Consider the following 27,760-nt stretch of genomic DNA (forward strand, 5'->3'; position numbering starts at 1 on the left):
ATCACATAAAAATGAATGCAAGAGTTAGGAATAAACTTAACCAAGGAGGTGAAAGATTTCTACACTTAAAACTACAAAATATTGCTGAAAGAAATTAAAGACAAAAATAAATAGAAAGACCTTTCTGTGTTCACATATTGGAAGACTTCATATTGTTAAAATGTCAGTTCTTCTCAAAGCTATCTGTAGATTCAATGTGAACCTATTAAAATGCCAATGACTTTTTTAAATGTTTCAATTACAGTTTAAGTTCAATATTATTTTATATTAGAGGCCTAGTGCATGGATTCGTGCACCAGTGGGGTCCCTCAGCCTGGCCTGCAGGAATCAGTGGACCTTTGTGCTGCTGCAGCCCAGCCTTACCCGCCAGCTCATTGGGCTCCAGCCTGTAGATCCAGCACAACAGGAAGAAGTGCACAAAGTGGCAGGTGGCCTGGGAGGAGCCCCAGTGCTGCCCTGCTCCAGCTCATCCTGGCCCCACTGCGCCTGCCACCACTGCTGCTCAGTGGGCTCACTACCACGCCTCTGTGGTCTTTTGCACGCCTATCCTAGGTATTATGGGTATTATGCTCGTCATGGCAGCCTCGCTCCTTGCACCTCCCGTGGCACTAGAGAAGCAGCCACAGGCTCATGCCCAGTCAATCCAGATACCAGTCCCAATCCCTGTCCCAGTCTAGATGGGAGAGGGGTGCACAGGGGGAGTGTCTGCGGGAAAGGCTCCTGTAGCCACAGCTGTGCTCGCCAACCACCTGTGAGCCCAAGCCTGGTGTCTGGCACCTGTCTGTTAGCTGAGCTGCGATCCCGCTGTGGGAATGCACTGACCACCATGGGGCAGCTCCTGGGTTGAGCATCTGCCCCCTGGTGGTCAGTGCATCTCATAGCTACTGGCAGGTCATCTGATTGCTTAGGCTTTATATATATATATATATATATATATATATATATATATATATATATATATAGTTTCAGGTGTATAGCATAGTGGTTAGACATTTATATAACTTACAAAGTGATCCCCCCAATATTTCAAGTACCCATATGGGACTGTACATAGTTATTACGGTATTATTGACTATATTCCCTATGTTGTACTTTACAACCCTATGACTATTTTGTGACTACCAATTTGTACTTTTTAATTCCTTCAGCTTTTCACCCAGCCCCCAAACCCCCTTCCCTTTGGCAACCATCAGTCTGTTCTCTATATTAGTCTGTTTCTATTTTATTTGTTTTTTTATTTTGCTCTTTAGATTTCACATATAAGTGAAATCATATGGTAATTGTCTTTCTCTGTCTGACTTAGCATAACATCCTCTAGGTCCAATAATATTTTTTGTAGAAATAGTAAAAACTCCTAAAATTCATGTAGAAACCAAAAAGACCCATAATAGCTAAGAGCGAACAGAGCTGAAGGCATCACACTTCCTGATTCAAAATATATGCCAAAGCTACAGTAATCAAAATAGTATGGTACTGCCATGGCTGGTGTGGCTCAGTTGTTTGGGCATAGTCCTATGCAACAAAAGATTGATTCCCAGTCAGGGCACATGCAGGGGTTATAGGCTCATTCCCCTGTGGGGAGGGCAGAAGGTGCAGGATGAAAATGATTGATGTTCTGCTCTCACATCCATGTTCCTCTTTCTCCCTTTCTCTTCCTCTCCCTCTAAAAATCAATAAAAATATTTTTTAAAAAACAGTATGGTACTGCCATAAAAGACAGACATATAAACCATGGAACTAGGATAGAAATCCCAGAAATAAATGTACACATATAAGTCAACATACCTTCAACAAATGTGCCAAGACTACAAAGTTAGGAAAGGATGGTTTCTTTAAAAATGGTGCTGGAGCCGAAACCGGTTTGGCTCAGTGGATAGAGCGTCGGCTTGCGGACTGAAGGGTCCTAGGTTCGATTCCGGTCAAGGGCATGTACCTGGGTTGCGGGCACATCCCCAGTGGGAGATGTGCAGGAGGCAGCTGATCGATGTTCCTCTCTCATCGATGTTTCTGACTCTCTATCTCTCTCCCTTTCTCTCTGTAAAAAAATCAATAAAATATATTAAAAAAAAAATAATGGTGCTGGAAAAACTTGATATAAACATGCAAAAAAAGTGAAATCAGACTCTCGTATGGTGATACCTTGTTGACTTTTGAGGCCCTGGTCAGGGAGCTCAGTTGGTCAGAGTGTTGTCCAAATATGCCAGGGTTGCTGGTTCGATCCCCAGTCAAGGCACATATAAGAATCGACCAATGAATGCATAAATAAGTGGAACAAGAAATCAGTGTTTCTCTTTCTGTATCTCTCTTTCTCCCTTTCTCTCTCAAATCAATAAGTAAAATTTTAAAATAAAGACTTTTTATATGTCTTGCCAAAATTACTCTTCCAGGAACATACTAATTTTTACATTTAAGAAAGGTCAATGTTTCTTTAACAAAATAATGTGTTTTTCTTTTTCTAGGCTTTGAAATTTCTGAAAATCAGAAGAGGCAGGCTGCAATGACTGTGAGAAAAGTCTCTAAACAAAAAGGTAAAGCTGCCTTTTACCAACACTCCTCCTACCCCACCCTATCCCACCCCCACCCCACCATTCACTCTCTTTGTGAGAATGGAAAGCCATAGGCTATGTGTTTTCATATTCCTAGGCTTTTTTCCATGTAGAAGTTCACTTGGGGGTGGTGGAAAGTTTCTGGGTTCCTATGTGTCCCTGTACATAGAAAATGTTCTTAAAGGTTTAAGTCTGAGGAATGAATAGTATAAGGTACTTATGTCCAGAGATAGTTCATCGAGTACAGGAAAAAAAATAGAGCCTCTTTTTATGTTTATTTTTACTTAAATAAACGAGAGAGAGCGAGAAACTAAGCTTTACTAACAATTTAGAGATGGCTGGGCAATAGAAAATGTGTAGGATTTATTTATAAGTGTAAGGGAAATGTGCAGAATTTTCTTTCATTGTTTTGGAGATATTTGGTAAATCAAGAATCCCAAATCAGAATGAAGAATTTCAAACTGAATCTAGAAGATTCAGATATTCATTGTCTCTTTCTCTGAACTATAAAGTATTTACAAAAGAAAAATATATTGAAAATAAATTCGAATATGAAATGAAGCCCTATTTTCTCATTTTTATGAGCTAGACAAAATTAAAATGCTTAGATAAACAAAAGAAAGGAACTACCCTACCCTCTGTTTATTTGAGAGCCTATTCAATCCCAGTCATTTTACATAATTTCTTTCATTTCATCTTTATGGCACCTCTAATAAGGTAGGCATTGTTTGCCCTGTTTTGTAGATGAGGAAACTGAGGCTCTTCTGGGTTAAGTGACTCTGAACAGAAGTCAGCTTGACTATAAGTCCCCTGCTCTCTCTTCTCCACCTAAGGGGTCTGATGATTTTCCATTTTGAGGAAGAACAGCTGACTTTTTTTGTCTCACCTCAATTACCAACAAATGTTTCTGTTACTGATAACCACTGTTATTGTCCCCAGGGGTGGGCAATCTTAGACCTCAGTTTCCCCAGGTCACTCCTGCTTTCTCAGTGGACTATTGCTCAGAATGAGTCACCGTAGAAAATAATCAGATTCAAGTTGCCTAAAATTCCAGCAGTGACAGAAAGCACCCCTATTTACTCCTAATGGCACTGTTTTTCATTGAGTAAGCTGAGTACCTGTGTATATCTGATTTACAATTAAGCAGTGTACCTAGTTGGAGCCCCTCTATCTAGACATGACAGTCCCTTTAACTGCTTATTGCTTTTTGCCCTTGGGAGACCCTCTTTCCCTCATCATGCAAATGTGATTCTCTTTAGATAAAGAATTAAAGGCAACCACTCCTAACCTCTTGGGGATGAAAAGTGAGGTATAATATTAGAAAGCAATCTGGAGTTACTGTAAAGATATAATCTGTATGAATACGAGAGTCCTGTGAGGGAATATGCCCCTTCTTTAGATGGAGATATGAACAGAAAAGAGCCCTAGGCAGGTGGAGAGTCCTCAGGCTACAAAGGGGCTACTGTCCTAGTAGCCTGCATCTGTCTCCTGTAAGCTCTTAGTTCCTGAGCTTTTCTCACTCTGATTTCCTTCATTGTCCTCACCATACTGACATTTGTGATGGGATGGTACCCCATTACTGCCGGGAGCCGGTCCATCCTTACTGTTTCAAGGGACCTGGCATATATGGCATACTGTTCTTAATATGTTTGCTCACCTTCTTGGCACTATGTGTTTTAACCAAGGTCACCTCTCTGAGAAAGGTTGTTTCCCCAGGTAGGGATTTTCCCCTGAAGTTAGGGAGGGAATAAAACCCCTTAACTAAGTGCCAGGCGGGTAATTAATCACTTTAACTATGAACAATCATGCTTAAGCTACATAATCTTTACTCCCTGGAATGGAGATAAGAAACGCCCTAACCTTTGGAATAGAGATTGATAGGATTGGAATCAACTGGTATAAATACAGATGTAACAAGACAACAGAACACACAGAAACTGGAGAACAGAACCTAGACACAGAACCTAGATAGAACCTAGAAACAGAACCTAGACACAGAACCTACACAGAACCAAGAGACAGAAGAACTTCCCTGCAGAGAACATGGCAAAAGATCCTGGACAGAAACTGGCCACAGAACCTAGAGACAGAACCTAGCGAGAGAACCTGGCTGAAGAACCTAGAGACAGAACCTGGCTACAGAACCTGGATAGAACATGGCAAGAGAACCTGACTAGAACCTGGTGACTGAACCTGGCTGGAGAACCTGGACAGAACCTGGCTGGAGAACCTAGCGAGGGAACATGGCTACAGAACCTGGCTGGAGAACCTGGAGAACCTGGCTGGAGAACCTAGCAAGAGAACATGGACACAGAACCTGGCTGGAGATCCTAACCAGAACTTCGCTGGAGATCCTGAACAGAACTTGGCTGGAGATCCAGACCAGAACTTGGCTGGAGATCCTGGCTAGAGATCCTGGCTAGGCTGCTGATCAACTGAACGCTGTCTCCGTGTCATTCCTTCTTTGCCAACTCCGTCCACACCTTTGGGGATCCCTGGACCTGCTGGGGTTGGACCCCAGCATCTGGCACCTGAACAGGGACCCCTAGGTAAGCGCCCCGCACTCGGGACGGATAGGACTCCGCCGTAGGAAGAGGGTGGATAGTCTTCGCCGACTCCATCCACACCTTTGGGAACCCCTGGAAGAGGATTCCCCTAGGTAAGCCCCCCCCCTTTGAGAATCCCACACTCGGGACGGATAGGACTCCACCAGGGTACTGCAGACCCCCCTATAGAGGATAAGTAGGGTAAGAAGGTGGATAGTACAGAACTTAGATTGAGAAGATGTGCCATGCTGAGTCCAAAGAAAGAAGACTCTGTATTGATCTTTAGATTAAGAAGATGTGCCGTACTGAGTCTAAAGAAATAAGACTCTGTATTGATCTTTTAACACATATGCTTGCTAGCAGAGGAATTAAGGTTACTCCCAGTCAGACAGAACGTTTTATACAAGAAGTATGTCCATGCTTTTCTGAGGAAGGAAAGGTAAATGTAAAGGCATGGGAGGAGGTAGGCCCAAGGAGCCTTATCCTTAACCCCACTGCAGCCTTTCCACCCCAGGAAAGTGCAGGATTGGCAAGCTCTCCCTGGGGTGATAGATCAGGACTCAGGTAATAGCGGAAAGCACCAATCCTACTCTTAAAATGGATACAAGAGAGCATTTGGGGTTTTTCTTTTTAATGCCTGCTTTTAAAAAATAAAAAAGGGGGAATTTGCTGGGAGCCAGTCCATCCTTGCTGTTTCAAGGGACCTGGCATATATGGCATACTGTTCTTAATATGTTTGCTCACCTTCTTGGCACTATGTGTTTTAACCAAGGTCACCTCTCTGAGAAAGGTTGTTTCCCCAGGTAGGGATTTTCCCCTGAAGTTAAGGAGGGAATAAAACCCCTTAACTAAGTGCCAGGCGGGTAATTAATCACTTTAACTACGAACAATCATGCTTAAGCTACATAATCTTTACTCCCTGGAATGGAGATAAGAAATGCCCTAACCTTTGGAATAGAGATTGATAGGATTGGAATCAACTGGTATAAATACAGATGTAACAAGACAGCAGGACACAGAACTAGATACAGAACCTAGACACAGAACCTAGACACAGAACCTAGACACAGAACCTACACAGAACCTAGAGACAGAACCTAGAGACAGAACATGGCAAAAGATCCTGGACAGAAACTGGCCACAGAACCTAGAGACAGAACCTAGCGAGAGAACCTGGCTGAAGAACCTAGAGACAGAACCTGGCTACAGAACCTGGATAGAACATGGCAAGAGAACCTGACTAGAACCTGGTGACTGAACCTGGCTGGAGAACCTGGACAGAACCTGGCTGGAGAACCTAGCGAGGGAACATGGCTGGAGAACCTGGAGAACCTGGCTGGAGAACCTAGCAAGAGAACATGGACACAGAACCTGGCTTGAGAACCTGGACAGAACCTGGCTGGAGAACCTAGCGAGGTAACATGGCTACAGAACCTGGCTGGAGAACTTAGCAAGAGAACATGGACACAGAACCTGGCTGGAGATCCTAACCAGAACTTCGCTTGAGATCCTGACCAGAACTTGGCTAGAGATCCTAGCTAGGCTGCTGATCAACTGAACGCTGTCTCCGTGTCATTCCTTCTTCGCCGACTCCGTCCACACCTTTGGGGATCCCTGGACCTGCTGGGGTTGGACCCCAGCACATTACCTTAGCCCAGGTTCCCTGAAGCTTATCTGAGACTGGCTGGTTTTGTGACTGATAATCTTTAAAGCTTAGGAAAGTCCGCAAATCAAGCAACCAGAAAACGGCCCTGCTCAGTCATACCAAGCTTTTGTGTTAGTTTTCTTACCCACCTGTCTAGTCTCAACCTATACCCTTCAGATCCTCTCTTGTGTCCCAATATCTAAACACTGGTTCACCTGAACAGCTTTCTACCTGTAATAGCAATCTTAAAGACTTCAAAGAAACGTATCTAGTTTCAAATGTCCCAGAATTCCTACAAATCACTTCTCTTATTTCTACTTCTAGTCTTCAAGACTCTTCTAGTCCAGGGCTGTGGTGACTCATATATTTTGTGACTCAAAGGTACTATACGTGTGGAAGTAGTTGTCAAACTTAGTAATATTAGTTACATAATATACATGGGAAGAGCAAGGGAGTCCTTATAGATACCAATGAAATCTAGCTGCCTTACCATTCCAATGAACCCTTCCTAAAAGTGATGTGAAAGAATTGTTAAGATTTCTCTAATGTAATGTAATTGGATAGGTAATTATTCTAGTTTCCCTTTGCAACCCCATCTGTAATGACATGGGACTTTATCAACTTAGTCAACTGCTCTGGAGGAAAGCCTAGCTCTAAGGAAAGCCTTTTCATTTTACATTTGTCTTTCATACTGCCCTGGTTTTAACTTCTTAAGAGTTGTATGCTACTTCCTGATCCATCAGACTATTTCAGTCTATCATTATAGAACTCCCTAGGGCCCTGAGTATAGCCCTGATCTTCAGAGGTTTTGGGACCAGTTGTGAATCAAATGAGTACACTATAATAACTAAAATAATCTTGAAAAGTAAGAAAAAAGTTGGAGTAATCAGTCTCTCCTGATTTCAACACTAATTTATCTATAGTAACCATAACAGTGTAGTGTTGGCATAGGGATAGAGATATTAGCTCAGTTGAACATAGTAGAGAACACAGAAATAGACCTACACAAATTTACATCACTGAATTTTGACAGAAGTGCTAAAGCAATTCACTGGAGGAAGGATAGCCTTTTCAATAAATGGTGCTGAAACAATTGAAATTCCATAGGGCAAAAATTAAAAGAAGAGCTTCAAACTAAACTTGCACCCTATAAAAATTAACTCAAAATTGATAATGCACTTAAATTTAAAACTACAAAATTTTAGGATTGATAGGAGAAAATCTTCTCTGCGTATCTAGGGCTATTCAGAGAAGTTCTTAGACTTGACACCAAAATCTTGAATTACAAACTAAAAAATTGATAAAATACACTCGTCACAATAGAAAAATTTTCTCTGTGACAGACCATGTGAAAAGGATGAAAAAACTTCCAGGCTAGGAAAAAATATCTGCAAACTACATATCTGATGAAACACTAGTATCTAGACTATATAAAGAACTCTCAAAACTTAACATTAAAAAACTACCTATTCCAATTAGAAAATAGGCAATATATAAACATATTTCACTAAAGAGGATATATGGATACCATTTAAAAATTAAACAATGTTCAATATCATTAACTATTGGAGAAATGTGAATTAAAACCATAATGAGATATTACTACATATCTATTAGAAATGCAGAAATAAAAAATAGTAACACCATCAAATGCTGGCAAAGATGCAGAAAAATTGAGCCATTTATACCTTGCTGGTGAGAATATATAATGGCACAGCCACTCTGGAAAGTAGTTTGGCACTTTAAGACATGAAACATACAATTACCATATGAGCCAGCAATTACACTCTTGAGCATTTATTCCAGAGAATTCAAGACTTATTTCCACATAAATCAAATGTTCATAGAAGCTTTGTTCATAATAGCCCAAGCTGGAAACAATTCAGATGTCCTTCATTGGGTGAAAATTAAGCAAGCTATGGTACATTCATACCATGAAATATTACTCATCAGTAAAAAGGAGCCAGATACAAGTACATGCTACAACTTAGGTGAATCTCAAAGGAATTATGCTACTAGTAAGTGAGAAAAGCCAATAGCTAAGCGTTGCATATTGTATGACTCCATTTATACAATGTTTTAATGTAACTTATAAATGGGGAATAGATTAGTGGTTGCCAGGGAATAATAAAGGGGTGGGGTCAGGAGAGAAATGAGTGTGGTTACAAAAGAGTAGCAAGAGTGATCCTTCTGATGATAGAAATGTTCTATCTCTTGACCATGTTCTAGAAAAATGGTAATATCTTGGCTGTGTTATTGTACTACTAGAGGCCTGGTGCACATGTGCACCAGTGGGGTCCCTCGGCCTGGCCTGCAGGATAGGGCTGAAACCAGCTCTCTGACATCCCCCCAAGAGTCCTGGATTGTGAGAGGGTGCAGGCCTGGCCGAGGGACTTCACCGGTGAACGATCAGGGCCAGTGAAGGATGCAGGAGGTTGGCCAGCTGGGGAGGGACTGCGGGAGGGCTCCAAGGTGTGTCTGGCCCATCTAACTCAGTTCTGATCTGCTGGACCTCAGCAGCAAGCTAACCTACTGGTCGGCTCGTCTGCCTCCTGGTATTCAGTGCATGCCATAGCGAGCGGTTGAGCGGCCTTAGCATATCAATAGCATATTACACTTCGATTGGTTGAACGGATGACCGGACGACTGGACACTTAGCATATTAGGCTTTTATTATGTAGAATAGTTTTGCAAAATATTATTAGAGAAACTGAATAAAGGGTACAAAGCATACCTCTGTATTTTCTCTACAACTACATGCAAATTTATAATGATCTCAAAATAAAAAAAAAATTTAATTAAAAATTTCAAATGAGCACTCCCAACATTCCCTCCCTAATATGTCCATATCGTTTATTGGCATCCTGTACCCTCATATTTCTGACACCACCTTTGAAATCGGACAGAGAATGTCATTAAAATGGCAGAATAGTTTGCTTTTGTTCTCCCCCTAAAGAACACTGATTTTGTCAAAGACCCACAGATGAGAGTGATTTTTCTTTTTTGAGTCTAGGAGTCCATCAGAGAAGCTCCAGATCACTGCTGGAGAAAAATAAAATCCATTATTGGATGCATAGAAGAATCCAGTCAATAAAGACTGAGGGAGGTCATTACTTCTTCTTCCTTATTTAAACAATATTTTTATTGATTTTATTTTTAGAGAGAGAGGAAGGGAGAGGGAAAAAGAAATAAACATTGATGCAAGGGTGAAATATTGATCAGCTGCCTCCTGCCTGCCCCTTAGTGGAATCAAACCCACTATCCTGGCATGTGCTCTCACTGGGAATCAGCCTGGCAACCTTTTGGTGCACGGGACAATGCCCAATCAACTGAGCCACACCAAACAATGCATGACTACTTCTTTAAATGTAAAGACAGTGATGCCAGACTGAAAGGAATGTGAAAATCAAGGAAATGTTTAATCTCTAAAGAAACACAATATTTTCTAGAAACTGACCCCCAAAGACACGGAGCCTACAAAACATGGAGATCTGCAATTTACCCAATAAAGAATTCAAAATAATTGTTTTAAAGAAGCTCAGTGAGATTTGAGAAAACACAGAGAGCCAATTCAATACATTCAAGGAAACAATTCATGAGCAAAACAATATATTTTAGCAGAGAATAAAAAATTAAAAAAAAAAACACAGAAATTATAGAGCTGAAGAATACAATGAATGAAATGAAAATTTAAATAGAGAATATCAACAACAGAGTTGATCACGCAGAAGAAAGAATCTGTGAAGTCAAAGGCAGGTCATTTGCAATCATAGTAGAACCAAACAAACAAACCAAAGAATGATAAAGAGTGAAATAAGCCTATGCAAATTGTGGGATAAAATTAAGAGAAAAAGTGTATAAAATATTGGTGTCCCTTAAGTTGAGGAGATGAAGGGAAATGGGCAGAAAGTGTACTTAAAGAAATAATGGATGAGATATTCCCAATTCTGAGTAGGTTCATGAGGCTTATTGGTTTCCAAACAACGTCAACCCAAAATGATCTCCTCCAAGACACATTAAAATAAAGCTGTCAAAAATCAGATACAAAGGGAGAAGGTTAAAATTATCAAGAGGAAAAAAATCCTTGCATACAAGGGAACCCACATAAAGCTATTATCAGATTTCTCTGCAGAAACCTAGCAGCAAGGAAAGACTGGGGATTATATATTCAAAGTGCTAAAAGAAAAAAAAACGCCAACTAAGAATACTGTACCAAGAAAATTTGTCCTTCAGAAATAAAATAGACTGTCCCAGAACAACAAAAAACAAACAAACAAGCTCAAAGTCCATCACCACTAGACTTGTCTTACAAGAAATGCTGAAAAGAATTCTTCAAGCTGAAATAAAAGGACACTAATTAGTAACATGAGAACATATGAATACACACACACAAGTAAAAGTTAAATATATAGTCAAAGACTAATCTAATACAGTGGTGTGCTTAAATCTATTATAAATGAATAGAGGCCTGGTGCACAAAATCCATGCACTCAGGGGGGTGTCCCTCAGCCCAGATTGCGAGAGGGCACAGTCCAGGCTGAGGGACCCCACCCAATGCATGATCAGGGCTGGGGAGGGATACGGGAAGTTAGCCAGCCGGGAAGGGACAGTGGGAGGGCTCCAGGGCATGTCCGGCCCAGTTTTTCTCAGTAGTGATGAGCTGGACCCCAGCAGCAAGCTAACTTACCGGTTGGAGCATCTGCCCCTGGTGGTCAATGTACATCATAGCAACTGGTCAACCAGCCAACTGTCTGCGCCCTTGTGGTCAGTGCACATCATGGAGAGTGGTTGAGTGGCCTTAGCATATCATTAGCATATTCTGCTTTGATTGGTTGAATGGACAACTGGAAGACCAGACACTTAGCATATGAGACTTATATACTAATAATAGAGGAATATGAAAATTGTCTGGGACACCATCACAGTAACAAACAGCAGGCTGCATGGGGCAACAAGGCGGGCAGGGGAGTTAGTGAGGGATGACCAAACGACTGAAGAACAGGGTGCGTGGGGTTACCAGGCCAGCTGGGGGGTCAGTTGAAGGTGACCAGGCCAGCAGGTGGGGGCAGTTGGGGGTGACCAGGCTGGCAGGGGGGCAGTAAGGGGCAACCAGGCTGGCGGGGGACAGTTAGGGGCAACCAGGCTGGCAGAGGGGGGTATTTGGGGGCAACTAGGCCAGCAGGGGTGGCAGTAAGTGGTGACCAGGCTGGCAGGGGGGGCAGTTAGGGGCAACCAGGCCATCAGAGGGGAGCAGTTGGGAGTGACCAGGCCAGCAGGGGTGGCAGTAAGAGGCGACAAGGCCAGCAGGGGGGACAGTTAGGGGCAACCAGGTTGGCAAGGGGGGCAATTAGGAGTGATCAGGCAGGCAGGCAGGTGAGCAGTTAGGAGCCAGATGTCCCAGATTGTGAGAGGGTGCAGGCTGAGCTGAGGGCACTCCCCTTGCACAAATTTCATGCACTGGGCCTTTAGTCTACATTAATAAAAGAGAAACATGCAAATTAACTGTCCCTCTGCAATGCCCACAAGCCACGCCCACCAGCCAATGAAGAGCAAATATGCAAATTTACCCAACAAAGATGGCGGGTTAATTTGCATACACAGGCACCGGGCAGCTGGGGGCAGGGCAGGTACTTCCCCTGTGTCGCCGGGGTCAGGACAGCATGCACAGACTCCAGGGAAGCTCCTACACAGCGGGTGCACGCTCGCAGGCGCCAGCAGAGGTTCTCGCTCTGTGGCTGTTTGTGCACACGCTGGCGCCAAAAGGCCTGTGTCTCTGGGAAAGGCATTCTCGGGAGCCAGTCCACCCTGAGTCTGTAGGCCTGCGCCTAGGCCAGGAGCGGCCGGGGTCCCGAAATGTGACAGAGGGTGTATGTCGTGCTGAGGGGACCCCCACCCCCGTGCATGAATTTCATGCACCGGGCCCCTAGTATAGGATAAGAGACAAAAGGATTAACATAACTATAGGTAAAACTATGTGTTAATAGATATCAATAAAAAGATGTAAACTGTGACATCAAAAACATAAAATGTAGAGCGAAGTAAAGGGGTAGAATTTTTGTATATGTTCAAAGTTGATTTATCAGCTTAAAATAGACTATTGCAACTATGAGATTTTTTTATGATAGCCTCATTATAACCACTAAGCAAGTACCTACAGTAGATTCACAAAAGAGAAAAGAATACCACTATGGAAAATTATCAATTCATATAGGAAAGTAGCAAAAGATGAAGAAATGAACAAAGGAACTATAAGACAGACAAAAAGTAATTTAGATGGAAATAATAATGCCTTACCTATTAATAATTACTTTAAATGTAAATGGGTAAAATTCTCCTATATAGAGTGGCTGAATGGATAAAAATATAAAATCAGACACAACTGTATACTGCCTACAAAAGAATCAGTTCTCCTTTGAAAACACACATAGACTTAAAGTGAAGATAATAGAAAAAGGTATTCCATGCAATTGTAAACCAAAAGAGAGCAAGGGTAGTTATATCAGAGAAATGGACAATAAGTCAAAAACTGTCACAAGAGACAAAGGTCATTATATGATGATAAAAGTGTAATTCCTCAAGAGGACATAACAGTTGCAAATGTATATGTGCTCAAGATTGGAGCACCTAAAAATATTAAGCAAATACTAACATCTGTAGGAAGAAGCAGACAGTGATATAATAATAGTAGGGTATTTTAATACCTCACTTCAGCAATTGATAGATTACTGAGACAAAAATGATTGAGAATATTGTACTAATAAGATATTTAGACTACATGAACCTAAAGAACATTCCATCCAACAGCAGAAGATTTCCTGTTTCTCTCAAGCATACATGCAACATTCTCCAGGACATCATATGTTACATCATAAACCAATTCAGCAAATTTAAGAAGACTGAAATCATATCAAATATCTTTTCCAACCAAAGTGATATGAGACTAGAAATCAGTAACAGGAGAAAAGCTGGAAAATTCACAAAGATGTGGAAATTAAACAACACATGAATGAATAGCTAATGGGTCAAAGAAGAAATACAAAAATACAAAATGAATGAAAATGGAAACACAATATACCAAGAGGTAAGGAATATAAGAAAAACAGTTTTAGGAGGGATGTTTATAGGCATAAATGCCTACACTGAAAAACAGAAATATTTCAAATAAACAACCAAACTTTTTCACCTAAGGGAACAAGAGAAACAAGGAAAAACATAAGCCCAAATTTAGCAAGAAAAAAAAAAATCATGAAATAAGGATCAGAGAAGAAAAAAAATGAGACAGGGACTTAACAACAATAGAAAATACTGATGCAATTAAGAGATGGCTTTTTGAAAAAAAGACAACTGACAAAACTTTAGGTAGATTAAGAAACAAAGAGAAGATTCAGATGAAATCAGAAATTAAACAGAAGATAGTACAAATGATACCACAGAAATAAAAATAATCAAAAGAGAATACTATGACAACTATACAGTGACAAATTGGATAATGTAGAATAAATGGATAAATTTCAGGAAATATGCAATGTATCAAAACTGAATCAGGGAAATAATGACCTTGAGCATATCATGCAAAGTGAAATATGTCAGACAGAAAAAGTTAAGAACCATTATTTCACTCATGTGAGATATAAAACAGAAAGTAACAGATGAACAAGAAAAACAAAGGAACAAAAAAGCTCATAGACAGTGACAACAGTATGGTCATTACCAGAAGCAAGGGAAGTGTGGGGGTAGTAAGTGTAAAGAGGGTCAAATATATGGTGACAGAAGATGATTTGATTGTGGCTGGTGGGTACACAATGAATCATGGAAATGTACACTTGAAACCTATATTATCTTATTAACCAATGTCAGCCCAATAAATTTAATGAACATAAAAAAGGATGCTGAACATACCAATAATGAGTAATAACATTGAATCAGTAACAAATACAAAAAGCCTTCCAACCAAGAAAAGCCTGGGATCAGATGGTGTCACTGGTGAATTCTATGAAACATTTAAAGAAGAATTAACATCAGTCCTTTTCAAACTCTTTCAAAGACTTGAAGAGGAAGGAACACTTCAAAATTTACTTTATAAGGCCAGCATTACCCTGACACCAGAGCCACTTAAAGACATTACAATACAGTACAGGCCAATATCCCTGATAAATATAGATGCAAAATTATCAACAAAATAATAGCAAACAAAATTAAAAAGGAGCATACACCATCATCATGTGGCATTTATTCCAGGATGGAAAAATGGTTCAATCTATGCAAATAATAAATGTGATATACTACATTAATAGAAAGAAAGATAAAAATCATGTAATTATCTCAAGAGGTGCAAAAGCATTTGGAAAATTCAATATATTTTTATGTTAAAAACTCTCAACAAACTAGTTATAGAAGGAACACACATTAACCTAATGAAGACCATATATGACAAGCCCATAGCTAACATCATAGTCAATGATGAAAGTTTGAAAGCTATTTTTCTAAGACCAGGAGCAACAAAATGGTGCTCACGCTCACTACTTCTCTTCAACATAGTACTGGATTCTAGTCAGAGGAATCAGCCAAGAAAAGGAAGTAAAAAGCATCTGAATCACAAAGGAGGAAGTAAACTGTTTTTGCCTATGACAAGATTTTATATATAGAAAAATCCTAGCAGCACCACCAAAAAACTAATAAAGCTAATTAATGAATGTGGTAAGGTTTCGGTATCAACGTACAAAACTCAGTAGCATTTTGTATTCCAACAATGAATTATCTGGAAAAAAATCATTTACAATAGTATCAAAAATAAAAATAAAAATACTTAGGAATATATCTAATGATGGAGGTGAAAGATTATACACTGAAAAGTCTAAGACATTTGTTAAAAAAAAAATTGAAGAAGACATAAAAATGGAAGATATCCTGTGTTCCTGGATTGGAAGAATTAATATTGTTAAAATGTTTGTACAACCCAAAGCCATCTATAGACTTCATACATTTCCTACCAAGTTTCCAATGCCATTTTTCACAGAAAAAGGAATAAACAATCCTGAAATTCATATGGAACCATAAAAGACTTTGAATAGGCAAAGTAATCCTGAGAAGGAACAAAGCCTGAACCATTACACTTCCTGACTTCAAATTATATTACAGTGCTATAGTAATCATTGGTATTGTACTGGGAAAAATACAGTTACATAGACTAATAGAAAGGAATCCGGAGCCCAGAGATAAACACATGCATATAGAGTCAACTAAATATTTGCTAAGGGAGCCAAGAATCGTCAACTAAGAAGAACAGTCTCTTCAAAATTGTTCTGGGAAAATTGGATATTCACATGGCAGAATTAAAATAGAATGCTATCTTATACTACTCACAAACATTAACTCAAAATGTATTAAAGACAAATATAACATATGAAACCATCAAATTTCTATAAGAAAACATAGGATAAAAGCTTCTTGATATGGGTGTTGGCAATGCATTTTTGGATATGAAAGATAAAGCACAAGCAACAAAAGCAAAAGATAAATAAGTGGAACTATATAAAATTAAAAACCAACAAAATGAAAAGGCAGCCTATGGAATGGGAAAGAATATTTACAAATTGCATATATGCTAAAGGATTGATATCCCAAATCTATAAGAAACTCATACTACTAAGTAGCAAAAACCTTTTAAAAAAACAAAACCCGCCCTGACTGGTTTGGCTCAGTGGATAGAGCGTCGGCCTGCAGACTGAAGGGTCCCAGGTTCAATTCCAATCAAGGGCATGTACCTTGGTTGCAGGCATATCTCCAGTGTGAGGTGTGCAAGGGGCAGCTGATTGATGTTTCTAACTCTCTATCCCTCTCCCTTCCTCTCTGTAAAATATCAATAAAATATATTTTTTTAAAAACCCCCACAAATCATCCTATTGAAAATTAGGCAAAGGCCTTGAATAGACATCCATTCAGATAAAATAAAGACAGTACAAAACAATGCATCCCAATATCCCTGATAAATATAGATGCATAAATTCTCAACAGAATACTAGCAAGCCAAAAACAACAGCACAGTAAAAGGATTATGCACCATCATCAGGTGGGATTCATCTCTAGGATGGAAAGATGGTTCAACATGTGAAAATCAACAAATATGATATAACACATTCACAGAATGAAAAGTAAAAATTATATGCTCATCTCCATAGATGCATAAAACGCATTTTTGTGATAAAATTTCTCAATAACTTAATATATAAGTAACATACTTCAACATAATCTATGACAAGTCCACTGCTAATAACATTATACCAAATGACGAATGGTTCAAGATTTTCCTCTAAGACCAGGAACATGACAAGGGTGACAACTCTCACCACTTCTGTTCAACATAGTGTGGGATGTCCTAGCCAGAGCAATCAGGCAAGAAAAAGAAATAAAAGTCAGAAAGACAGAAGTAAAATTGCCTCTGTTTGAAAATAACATGATTTTCTATAGAAAGAACCCTAAGAATTCTTATCAAGAAATCGTAATCTACGCTAATAAAAAAGAAACATGCACTGGGGAAACATGCACTAGGTAAACACCGGGAATTGCTGCCTCGCACAACCACTTCAAAAATACAACTAAAAGACAAAACAATCATCATCCAGAACCACAGGAGGGCTGGCTGAGTGGAAATTCTACAACTAGGAGGAAAAAGAAAAGCACACTGAGACTCAGAGGAGGTACGGAGGCATTCGCGGAAAGGGCTGGCAACTGAGGACACGGTTGTCTTTTTCAATTGCGAGGGGGACACAAGCTCCCGACGGCCCTGACTCCAGTTCAGAGCGAGTCTCTGGGGACCCAGACTCATACGGGGAGAAACTGGACTGTCTGGCATTGATCGGAACTCGCAGGTGGCTTTCTCTCAGAGGTGCTTGCAGCGATTACCACAGGACACTGAGACCCGGAACCTCTTAGGTCAGTGCTGAGGATCAGCCATAGCTGTTTGCTCCGCCCTGTAGATTCCCTGAGACCCCTCCCCACCCAAGCTGTGCACAGAGGCTTTTGCATATGAAAGGCCTCCCTTTGCAATCTGAAAATTACCTAACAAACTGCAGCTGGGTCAGAGAGACCCAGAACTTCCAAAAGAAGGCCCAAGGCCCCACAGCAGCTTGCATTGCTTCACAGCTGGGCCTCATCTGGGCACCTCAAACCCCAAACAAAGAAGAGGAATCTGCAGATCTCTCCATAGCTCCTGCTGGGTAGCCTCAGGCAGAGGCTAAATTAGCACCTCCTTAGAGATCCAAGAGCCAGTGTACCCAGTGGTCAGAGTGAGACCATCCAGATTACAACTCCTCAGATCCATAAGGGACACACTCAGGGGGCAGACTCAGTGAGCACCAAAGCCCCACTGAAGCAAGTCTTGCCCCAGAAGGGTATCTCCAGCACAGAAGTTCTCTCACTGTAGACACAGCTGATCCTCACAGCCAATTGGCCTGGAGGTCAATTCCTCCCAGTGATACCTATAACAATCAAGGCTTAACTACAACAAGACTCTGCACAAAGCCCACAAAGGGGTGTACCAAGAGTGTCCACCTCAGGTAATTGGGGAGGCTGAGCTGCTGGGCCCTATAGGACACCTAGCACAGAAAGCCACTCTGTCAACACAGGGAAGCATAAAATATGTGGAGACAAAGAAATAAGTCACAAATGACAGAAATGGAGGAAAGCAAACTACAGGATATAGAGTTTAAAACCACACTTATAAGGTTTTTCAAGAATTTTCTGGAAACCGCCGATAAATTGAGTGAGACCCTCAAGAAATCTAGTGAGACCCTCGAGGATATGAAAAAGGACCAACTAGAAATTAAGCATACACTGACTGAAACAAAGAATATTATACAGAGTCCCAACAGCAGACTAGAGGATTGCAAGAATCAAGTCAAAGATTTGAAATATGAAGAAGCAAAAAACACCCAACCAGAAAGACAAAAAGAAAAAATAATCCAAAAATATGAAGATAGTGTAAGGAGCCTCTGGGACAACTTCAAGCATACCAACATCTGAATTATGGGGGTTACAGAAGAAGAGAGAGAGCAAGATATTGAAAACCTATTTGAAGAAATAATGACAGAAAACTTCCCCTACCTGGTGAAAGAAATAGACTTACAAGTCCAGGGAGCGCAGAGAACCCCAAACAAAAGGAATCCAAAGAGGACCACACCAAGACACATCATAATTAAAATGCCAAGAGCAAAAGACAAAGAGAGAATCTTAAAAGCAGCAAGAGAAAAACAGTCAGTTACCTACAAGGGAGTACCCATATGACTGCCAGCTGATTTCTCAACAGAAACTTTGCAGGCCAGAAGGGAGTGGCAAGAAATATTCAAAGTGATCAATAGCAAGAACCTACAACCAAGATTACTTTACCCAGCAAAGCTATCATTCAGAATTGAAGGTCAGATAAAGAGCTTCACAGATAAGAAAAAGCTAAAGGAGTTCATCACCACCAAACCAGTATTATATGAAATGCTGAAAGGTATCCTTTAAGAAGAGGAAGAAGACGAAAAAGGTAAAGATACAAATTATGAACAACAAATACACATCTATCAACAAGTTAATCTAAAAATCAAGTGAATAAATAATCTGATGAACAGAATAAACTGGTGAATATAATAGAATCAGGGGCATAGAAAGGGAATGGACTGACTATTCTTGGGGGGAAAGGGGTGTGGGGGGTGTGGGAAGAAACTGGACAAAAGTCATACACCTATGGGTGAGGACCATAAAGGGAGGTAAGGGCTTAGGGTGGGGTGGTAACCAGGTGGAGGAGAGCTATGGAGGGGAAAATGAGGAACAACTGTAATAATCTGAACAATAAAGATTTAATTTGAAAATAAGGAAACATGCAAATTGGTGTCACTCTGCTACGTCCATCAACCAGTCAGATGAGTATGCAAATTAACCCATCAAAGATGGCGGTTAATTTGCATACGCAGGTGCGGAGCAAAGACTGAAGACAATGTAGAAGGAAGCCAAGCACTGCAGAAGGGAGCAAAGCTGCGGACAAGCAAGCGGGGAGGCGGAGGCGAGAGCGAAACCCAAGTGGGTTTCGCTCCCTTCTCTGCTTCTCTCCGGCCACAGGAAGCCCTATTCTTGCAGGAATCTTCCTGCAACCAGCCTCTAGTAATAGAATAAAAAGAGAATTTAGCAATGTTTCAAGATACAAAATCAATGTATAAAAATCAGTAATGTTTCACTAAAAATGAACATCCAAAAGAAAAATGAAGAAAATATCATTTGTAATGGCACAAAATAGAATAAAATATTAGGAATTAATTTAACCAAGGAGGTTAAAGATATGTACACTGAAACCTTTTGATGTTTATGAAAGAAATTAAGGAACACAAATGAATACAGAGATATTCCATGTTCATGGATCATAAGAATTAATATTGTGAAAATATCATCACTACCCAAAGCCCACTATAGTTTCAACATAATCCCTATCTCAAATTTCATGACATTTTTCAACGTAGATAGAACAATCCTAAATTTCATAAGGAACCACAGAAGACCCTAAATACCTAAAGCAATCCTGAGAAAGAACAAAACTGGGGACATCAAATGTCCCAATTTCAAAATATATTACAAATTTATGGCAATCAATGTAGTATGGCACTGACATAAAAAAACAACACCAATGGAACCAAATTATAAACTCACAGTTATAAAAGAGCATTTATAGTCTACTAATATTTGTTACGATGCCACAAATACTGAAAGAGGAAAGACTAGTCTCTTCTGTAAAGGGTATTGTGAAAATTAGATATTCACATAAAAAAAAATGCATTGGGCCCCTTTCTTATACAATTCACAAAAATTAACTCAAAATGTATTAAAGACTTAATTGTAAGACCCAATACCACAAAACTCGTATGGAAAAAGAGAGAGAGAGAGAGAGAGAGAGAGAGAGAGAGAGAGAGAGAGAGAGAGAGAGAGAGAAAGGGAATCCAAGATGGCTGCAGAGTAAGTGGAAGCTATACTCACCTCCTCCCAGGGCCAAACCAGGTTTGCAGCTAAATTTTAGAGCAATCAACCTAATTAACCAACTGAAGGCTAGTTTAACTGAATTATTATAACAAGGATTTACAGAATAAGCCACTTAGAGGCTGGGAATAAGAGATGCCAAAAGGACTGATCTCCGCATGCATGTGTGGCAGGTGAGAAGCCAGTGGGTTATGTCAGATGCAAATTTCCTATCCCCAGGAGCATGGGGTCTCAACCCAGAGCAAAAAGAGCCCTTATAGCATCTGGTGGTGAAAATCACTGGGGATTCAGTCTAAATGGGAGAGAAGACAGTCTTCTAGAGACTCAGACACCACCTTCTGAGGGGTGAACACTTCTATTATTACAGTACCATCCTGGGAAGAGCACTGCCTGATCCTCCAGCTACTGGTGACACCATTCTGCCATGCTTGAGTCCTGCAGAGTTGTCTGTTCACTACTCCCAGCAAGGACTTTTATGGCACATATTTTCTGGAGAAAATCTTGGCAGAGACTCAGGTAGTGATTTAACTGCATACCTTTGGAAAAAAGGACCATTCTACTGCACCTCCAGCACAGAGCCAGTGGCCCCACCCAACCTGTTGAATCACTTTGCCTGCCCTTCCACATTCTGTGGCCCTATCCTGCCTGAGTTCAGTCTTGCAGGGGGATTTGAGTGCTTCACAGAGCTGGGACCTTTGGAGTGCATCACCCTCAAAATCTCTTGCCCAGGAAGGGGAAGAAGTGCTCCTCCCACACCTAAAGATTTGATACTCAGAGTCAAGACCTTTGGCATGAGTTTCTTTAGGAGGATTTTGTCTGGGAATCAGATGTGTGCTGGGCTGTGTAGCTATATCATGAGGGGGGAGGGCACTACTATCTTCCCCTGTGTGCTTAATCTTCCGCTAATAGGAGACACATTTGACCTGCTTTTATGGCAGCCAGGGCCCCCATGCTGCTGAACTCAGTCCTGTGGAGGGAAGAGAGAGCTACTTGGGGCTGGGATCTTTAGAGCGTGTCTCCCTCAGAGGCTCTTCCTTGGGTGGCAGAAGTACCAACCCCCTCCTACAGGTTTGCTGGCACACACCCCCATGTCAGACTGTCTGGATCTGTCCTCCAAATTCCCAGTGGCCTCACTCTGTGGAGCTCAGTTCAGTAGGGAGAAGTGAGTGCTACCTGGAGTTAAGACCTTCATAATGTATCTCCTTCAGAGGCTCTAGACTCCAATGGGCACTGGGTTGTGTGCCTGGCTGTGGAGCAGAGGGGAGGTGAAGTGCTTGCCCCTTCTGCATACTCATCTGGCCCACCCCCAATGAAGGCTCTTTTGATGTGTCCTCTATGGTTCCCCAGTTGCTCCACCCCACTGAGCTTGCTCCTGCAGAGGGGCTGGCTGGCTGCACCCAACATGAACCTATGGCCTGCTCCTTCTGGGGAAGCTAGAGTTGGAAACTCTGACAAGCCTGGATGGTATGGCTCTAGATACAGTCCACTTTTCCCTATGCAGCCCCCCAATAGGGGATCCACTAGCCCCATGATTGCAACCCCAGGCTCTGCCCTAATGAGCTTGTGCCCTATGGAAGGTTCTGTGACTCACGGCCAGCCTGGGCCCACTCTATAGTCTTTCTTTGGAAGGCTTGGGAGGAAAACCAAGCAACTTCAGGAAGAGGCAGAGTAGACAACACATAGAGGTAGACCTTAGGTAGTCTCGGACCTTTTATAGATCTGTCCCCAGATTTAAATTGGAGGAAAGTTGACCTTTATACATAGCTTGGTCCTTCCCAAACACTCCCAGGCCCAGTAAAGACAGTCACAAACAGTGAATAGCATAGTACCTCCATACAGTTAGATCTTTACCAGAACACTGCCCAAGTGGACCCAGAACCAACACAACCAGTGATGTGCTTCAGACAATACCAGAACTCCACCCAATGAGCCACACAAGCAGCACACACAATGGGAATACTGGCAGGCACCAGACACTTCTGGGAATGACTCTGCCTCAGGGAACAATTCTTGCACAGTGACTCATACATGGTGATTGAGGTTTGTCCTCATAATCAGCCAACCTGATATTATAAATCCACCCTTAAAAGGGCCAACTGAATTCAAAACTCAATTATAACAGGAGAGTGCATATAACCCACAAGAAGCATTCCTGGAGCACTGAGCTCAGGTGATCTGAAAGATTGCACCAGTGAACCCAACAAAACACATACATCATAAAATCTCCATAACAAGTCATAGCAGATCAACCAAATATACAGAGACCAACACAAACATGCAGACAAAATGGGGAGATGAAGAAATATGCCCCAAATTAAAGATCAAGAGAAACCCCGGGGAAAAATTAAATGAAATGGAAGCAAGCAATATACCAGATACAAAGTTTAAAACTGTAGTTATAAGGATGCTCAAGGGCTTTAGGGGAAGCATGGATGATCTCAATGAGTACTTAAACAAGGAGATAGTATGAATTTAAAAAGACATAGAAACCATAAAAAAGAACCAGTCAGAAATGAAGAATACAATATTTAAAATGATAACACTAGGGTGAATAAACAGGTTAGATGAAGCAGAGGATCAAAACAGTGATTTTGAGGACAAGATAACAGTATGCGCCCAAGCAGAGAAACAAAATGAAAGTAGAATTTTGAAAAATAAGAAAAGTGTAAAGGACCTCTAGGACAAGCATGTCAAACTCAAAGGCTAACACAGGCCAAATAAACAAGGTTTAAGTTTATGTGGGCCACAAAAAAACAAAAGCTTTAATTTTCATAGAAACGTAGTTTTATTTTGATAGAGACATGCTGAATACAAAGGGCTGAAATAAATGAGTAATCATTAACATAAAATAATAGAATATTTTAATAAAAATTAATTTTTTCTTGAACATTAACTTACTAGACACTGAATAACTGCACAAATTAATAAATGTAACACAAATAAACCTATTTTTCTTGTTCTCTGAAAGCAAAATATTTCCTGTTGCACACACCAAACAAGTCAGTCCAAGACTAATGATGTGGCAATTGGCTGCTAAAATATTTGCTGCTAGTATTAGTGGAGAGAAATGGTGCACCTACGTGCAAGGTTCATAAGGGAAATGAATGCAACATGATTATAGTAATCAGTCATTAGCAAATGTTGTAATTCATTATTAATAATTATGTATAACAGGATATTGTAAAAATTAAGTTATGAAACTTTTATTAAAACATTTCTTACATACTATTATACTGGTTGGGCTGCAAAACTGTTTGTTGTGGGCTGTATGCAGGCCAAGGCTCACGAGTTTGACATGCTTGCTCTAGGACAGCGGTTCTCAACCTATGGGTCACGACCCCTTTGGGGGTCGAATAACCCTTTCACAGGGGTCACCTAAATACATCCTGCATATCAGATATTTACATTATGATTCATAACAGTAACAAAATTACAGTTATGAAGTAGCAACAAAAATAATTTTATGGTTGGTGGTCACCACAACATGAGGAACTGTATTAAAGGGTCGCAGCATTAGGAAGGTTGAGAACCACTGCTCTAAGACATCAAGCATAGCAACATCCACATCATTGTGATACCAGGAGGAGAAGAGAGTGAGCAAGCAATTGAGAACCTACTTGAAGAAATAATGGCTGAAAACTTCCCTAACCTGGTGAAGGAAAATGTCATCCAAGTTCAGGAAGCACAGAGTCCCAAACTCAAAAAAAGATTCACAACAAGACACATCATAATTAAAATGATGAAGATTAAAACAGAATTTTAAAGGCAGAAAGACAGTTACCTTCAAGGAAGTTCTCATAAGGCTGTACACTGATTTCTCAACAGAAACACTTCAGGCCAGAAGGAATTGGCATGACATATTCAAAGTGATGCAATGTGAGTTCATTAATGCAAAACCAGTATCACAAGAAATGTTAAAGGGCCTGCTTTAAGAGGAAGAAAATAAAATGAGAAAGAGAGGGACATAGATATAAAGAGTAAAATTGGTCCAGCTGGCGTAGCTTAGTGGATTGAGCATCATCCCATAGACCAAGAGGTCCCAAGTTTGATTCCCAGTCAGGGCATATACCTGGGTTGCGGGCTTAATTCCTGGTGAGGAGGGGGGATGTGAGAGGCAGTGAATCAATGTTCTGTCCTCATATTGATGTTTCTCTCCATCTCCCTTCCTCTCTCTCTAAAAATGAACAAGTATATTTAAAAATGAATAAAATGGCAAAAATAAGTGCCTATTAATAATAACCTTAAATGTACTAAATGCTTCAAATAGAGGATATAGGATAGCTGAATGCATAATAAGACATGACCCATATATAAATGCTTCTAAAAGAGAACCACCTCAGAACAAAAGATACACACAGACTGAAAGTGAAGGGATGGGAAAAAAGAATAACCCATTCAAATGGAAACAAACAAACAAAAAAGCCCAGGAAGGAAACTTATATCAGACAAAATAGACTTCTAAACAAAGTCCATAAGAAAGACAACAAAAGTCACTACATAATACTAAAGGGATTGATCTAACAAGAGTATATAACCCTTGTAAACACATATGCATCCAAAATAGGAGCACCTATATATAAAGAAATCCTTGGTGGACGTTAAAGTATAGTTTGACAGAAATACAGTCATACTAAAGGATTTTAACACTCAGTGACATCAATAGGTAGATCTTCCAGTCAAATAATTAATAAGGAAACAATGACCTTAAACAACACACTGGATCAGAAAGTTTTAATTGATATTTACAGAATATTTCATCCCAAAGGTGGAGAATATACTATCTTATCAAGTGCACACAGAACATTATCAAAGATACACCAAGCTTTAGGACAAAAACTAAGTCTTAATAAATACAGGAGCCGAAACCGGTTTGGCTCAGTGGATAGAGCGTCGGCCTGTGGACTGAAGGGTCCCGGGTTCGATTCCGGTCAAGGGCATGTACCTGGGTTGCGGGCATATCCCCAGTGGGAGATGTGCAGGAGGCAGCTGATCGATGTTTCTCTCTCATCGATGTTTCTGACTCTCTATCTCTCTCCCTTCCTCTCTGTAAAAAATCAATAAAATATATTTAAAAAATAAATAAATAAATAAATACAGGAGATTGAAATCATATAAAACATCTTCTCTGACCACAGTGGTATAGAACTTGCCCTAACTGGTTTGGCTCAGTGGATAGAGTGTCGGCCTGCAGACTGAAGGGTCCCAGGCTCGATTCCAGTCAAGGGTATGTACCTTGGTTGCGGGCACACCCCCAGTGGGGAGTGTGCAGGAGGCAGCTGAATCGATGTCTCTAACTCTCTATCCCTCTCCCTTCCTCTCTCTAAAAAATCAATAAAATATATATTTAAAAAAAATAAAACTAGATGTCAATTATAATAAAAACTGGAAAACATTAAAACATGGAGCCTAAGAGATCAACTAAAGGACTTGTATGCATGCATATAAGCATAACCAGTGGACATAAGACATTGGGGGATAGGGGAGGCTAGGGGACTGTCTAGGGCGGGGGGATAAAATGGACACATATGTAATACCCTTTGTAATACTTTAAGCAATAAAAAATAAAAAAATAAAAAAAAAAACATGGAGCCTAAATAACATTATTAAACAATTAATGAGTTAAAGTAAGATAAAAGAATAAATAAAAAGTTACCTGAAAACAAGTGAAAATTAACACATAAAAACAAAAATCTATGGAACACAGCAAAAGCAGACCTGAGAAGGAAGTTCACAGCATTTCAGGCCAATTCAAGAAGCTTAAGTAAACAATCTAATCCTACACCTAAATGAACTAGAAAAAGAATAACAAAGCCCAGACTAAGTAGAAGGAAAGAGATAATAAAGATCAGAGTGGCAATAAATGGCATAGAGACTAAAGAAACAATACAAACATCAGTGAAACCAAGAGCAGGTTCTTTGAAAAGATAAGTAAATTTACAAACCTTTTAAGCAGACTCTTCAATGAAAAAGGAATTAGACCCAAATGAATAAAATCAGAAATGAAAGATACAAAGTAAGAATTGACACCACAGAAATACAATTTGGGGAACAGGAAGTAAAACTGTCATTATTCGCAAATGACATGGTATTGTATATAGAAAACCTAAAGGACTCCATCTAATAAATTCTTGATCTAATAAATGAATTTGGAAAAGTATGAAACAAAATTAATATTCAGAAATCAGTGGCATTTTTATACTAGTATGCCAATAATGGACTATCAAAAAGAGAAATTAAGAAACAAATGCTATTTATTATTGCAACAAAAAAGATAAAGAATCTAGGATTAAATTTAACCAAGGAGGTCAAAGACTTGTACTTGGAAAATTATAAGATACTTAGTAAGGAAATGAGGAAAATACAAATAAAGGGAAGCATATAACATGTTCAAGGATAGGAAAAAATCATCATTGAAATGTCCATACTACCCAAAGCAATTTATAGTTTCAAGGAAATTCCTATCAAAATAGCAATGGTAAGGGATCCAACATGGCATAGGGCAGGACCAGAGTGAGGGTGAGTGTGTTCGAGGAAGAGTGTGTGTGTGTGAGTGTACATGGGCATCTGTCTGTCAGTGCACAAAATCCTCCTGGTAGAGGAGCTGCCAGTTGCCACTGATTGCTGCTCAGCCAAGCACTTCTCTCCTCTTGAGATTGGAGAGTACGCCATGTTGGTGGATCCACAGGGTCTTCTTCAGGAGGAGGCTACAAAGAGTGGCCATGACCTAGTGCCACACAGCCAGAGAGGCACACCCAGCCCCACCTCTGGGACCCAATGTCTCCAGACACATGGGCCTGATGTCATGACCAGGTGTACCTGAACCAGTGCTCTCAGACAACTGACCCCACTGCCTTGACACATGACACACCTGACCTGCCCTGCCACCTTGATGTGTGTGGGACCACATGCACAGACCTGCTGACACAACCTGACACACCTGAGCCTGCGACCTTGGAAAACTAGCTCCACTGCCTTAATATGACCCCACACAGCCCTGCTAACCTGACCCAGCACCCATG

At 40.4% G+C, this 27,760-nt stretch overlaps 1 protein-coding gene across 7 annotated transcripts in view; it reads left to right on the forward strand.

Moving 5' to 3' along the window:
• ARHGEF9 (Cdc42 guanine nucleotide exchange factor 9) overlaps positions 1-27,760 on the forward strand; it is a 331,502-nt gene that overhangs the window by 284,136 nt on the left and 19,606 nt on the right. For all 7 annotated transcript variants that reach the window (XM_036305563.1, XM_036305556.1, XM_036305557.1 and 4 more), the window contains one exon: positions 2,460-2,528. In XM_036305563.1, the coding sequence (XP_036161456.1) occupies positions 2,460-2,528 (69 nt within the window). The remainder of the gene's footprint in view (positions 1-2,459; positions 2,529-27,760) is intronic.

The sequence above is a fragment of the Myotis myotis genome, unplaced genomic scaffold (genome assembly GCF_014108235.1).
Source record: "Myotis myotis isolate mMyoMyo1 unplaced genomic scaffold, mMyoMyo1.p scaffold_m19_p_4, whole genome shotgun sequence".
Lineage (NCBI taxonomy): Eukaryota > Metazoa > Chordata > Mammalia > Chiroptera > Vespertilionidae > Myotis > Myotis myotis.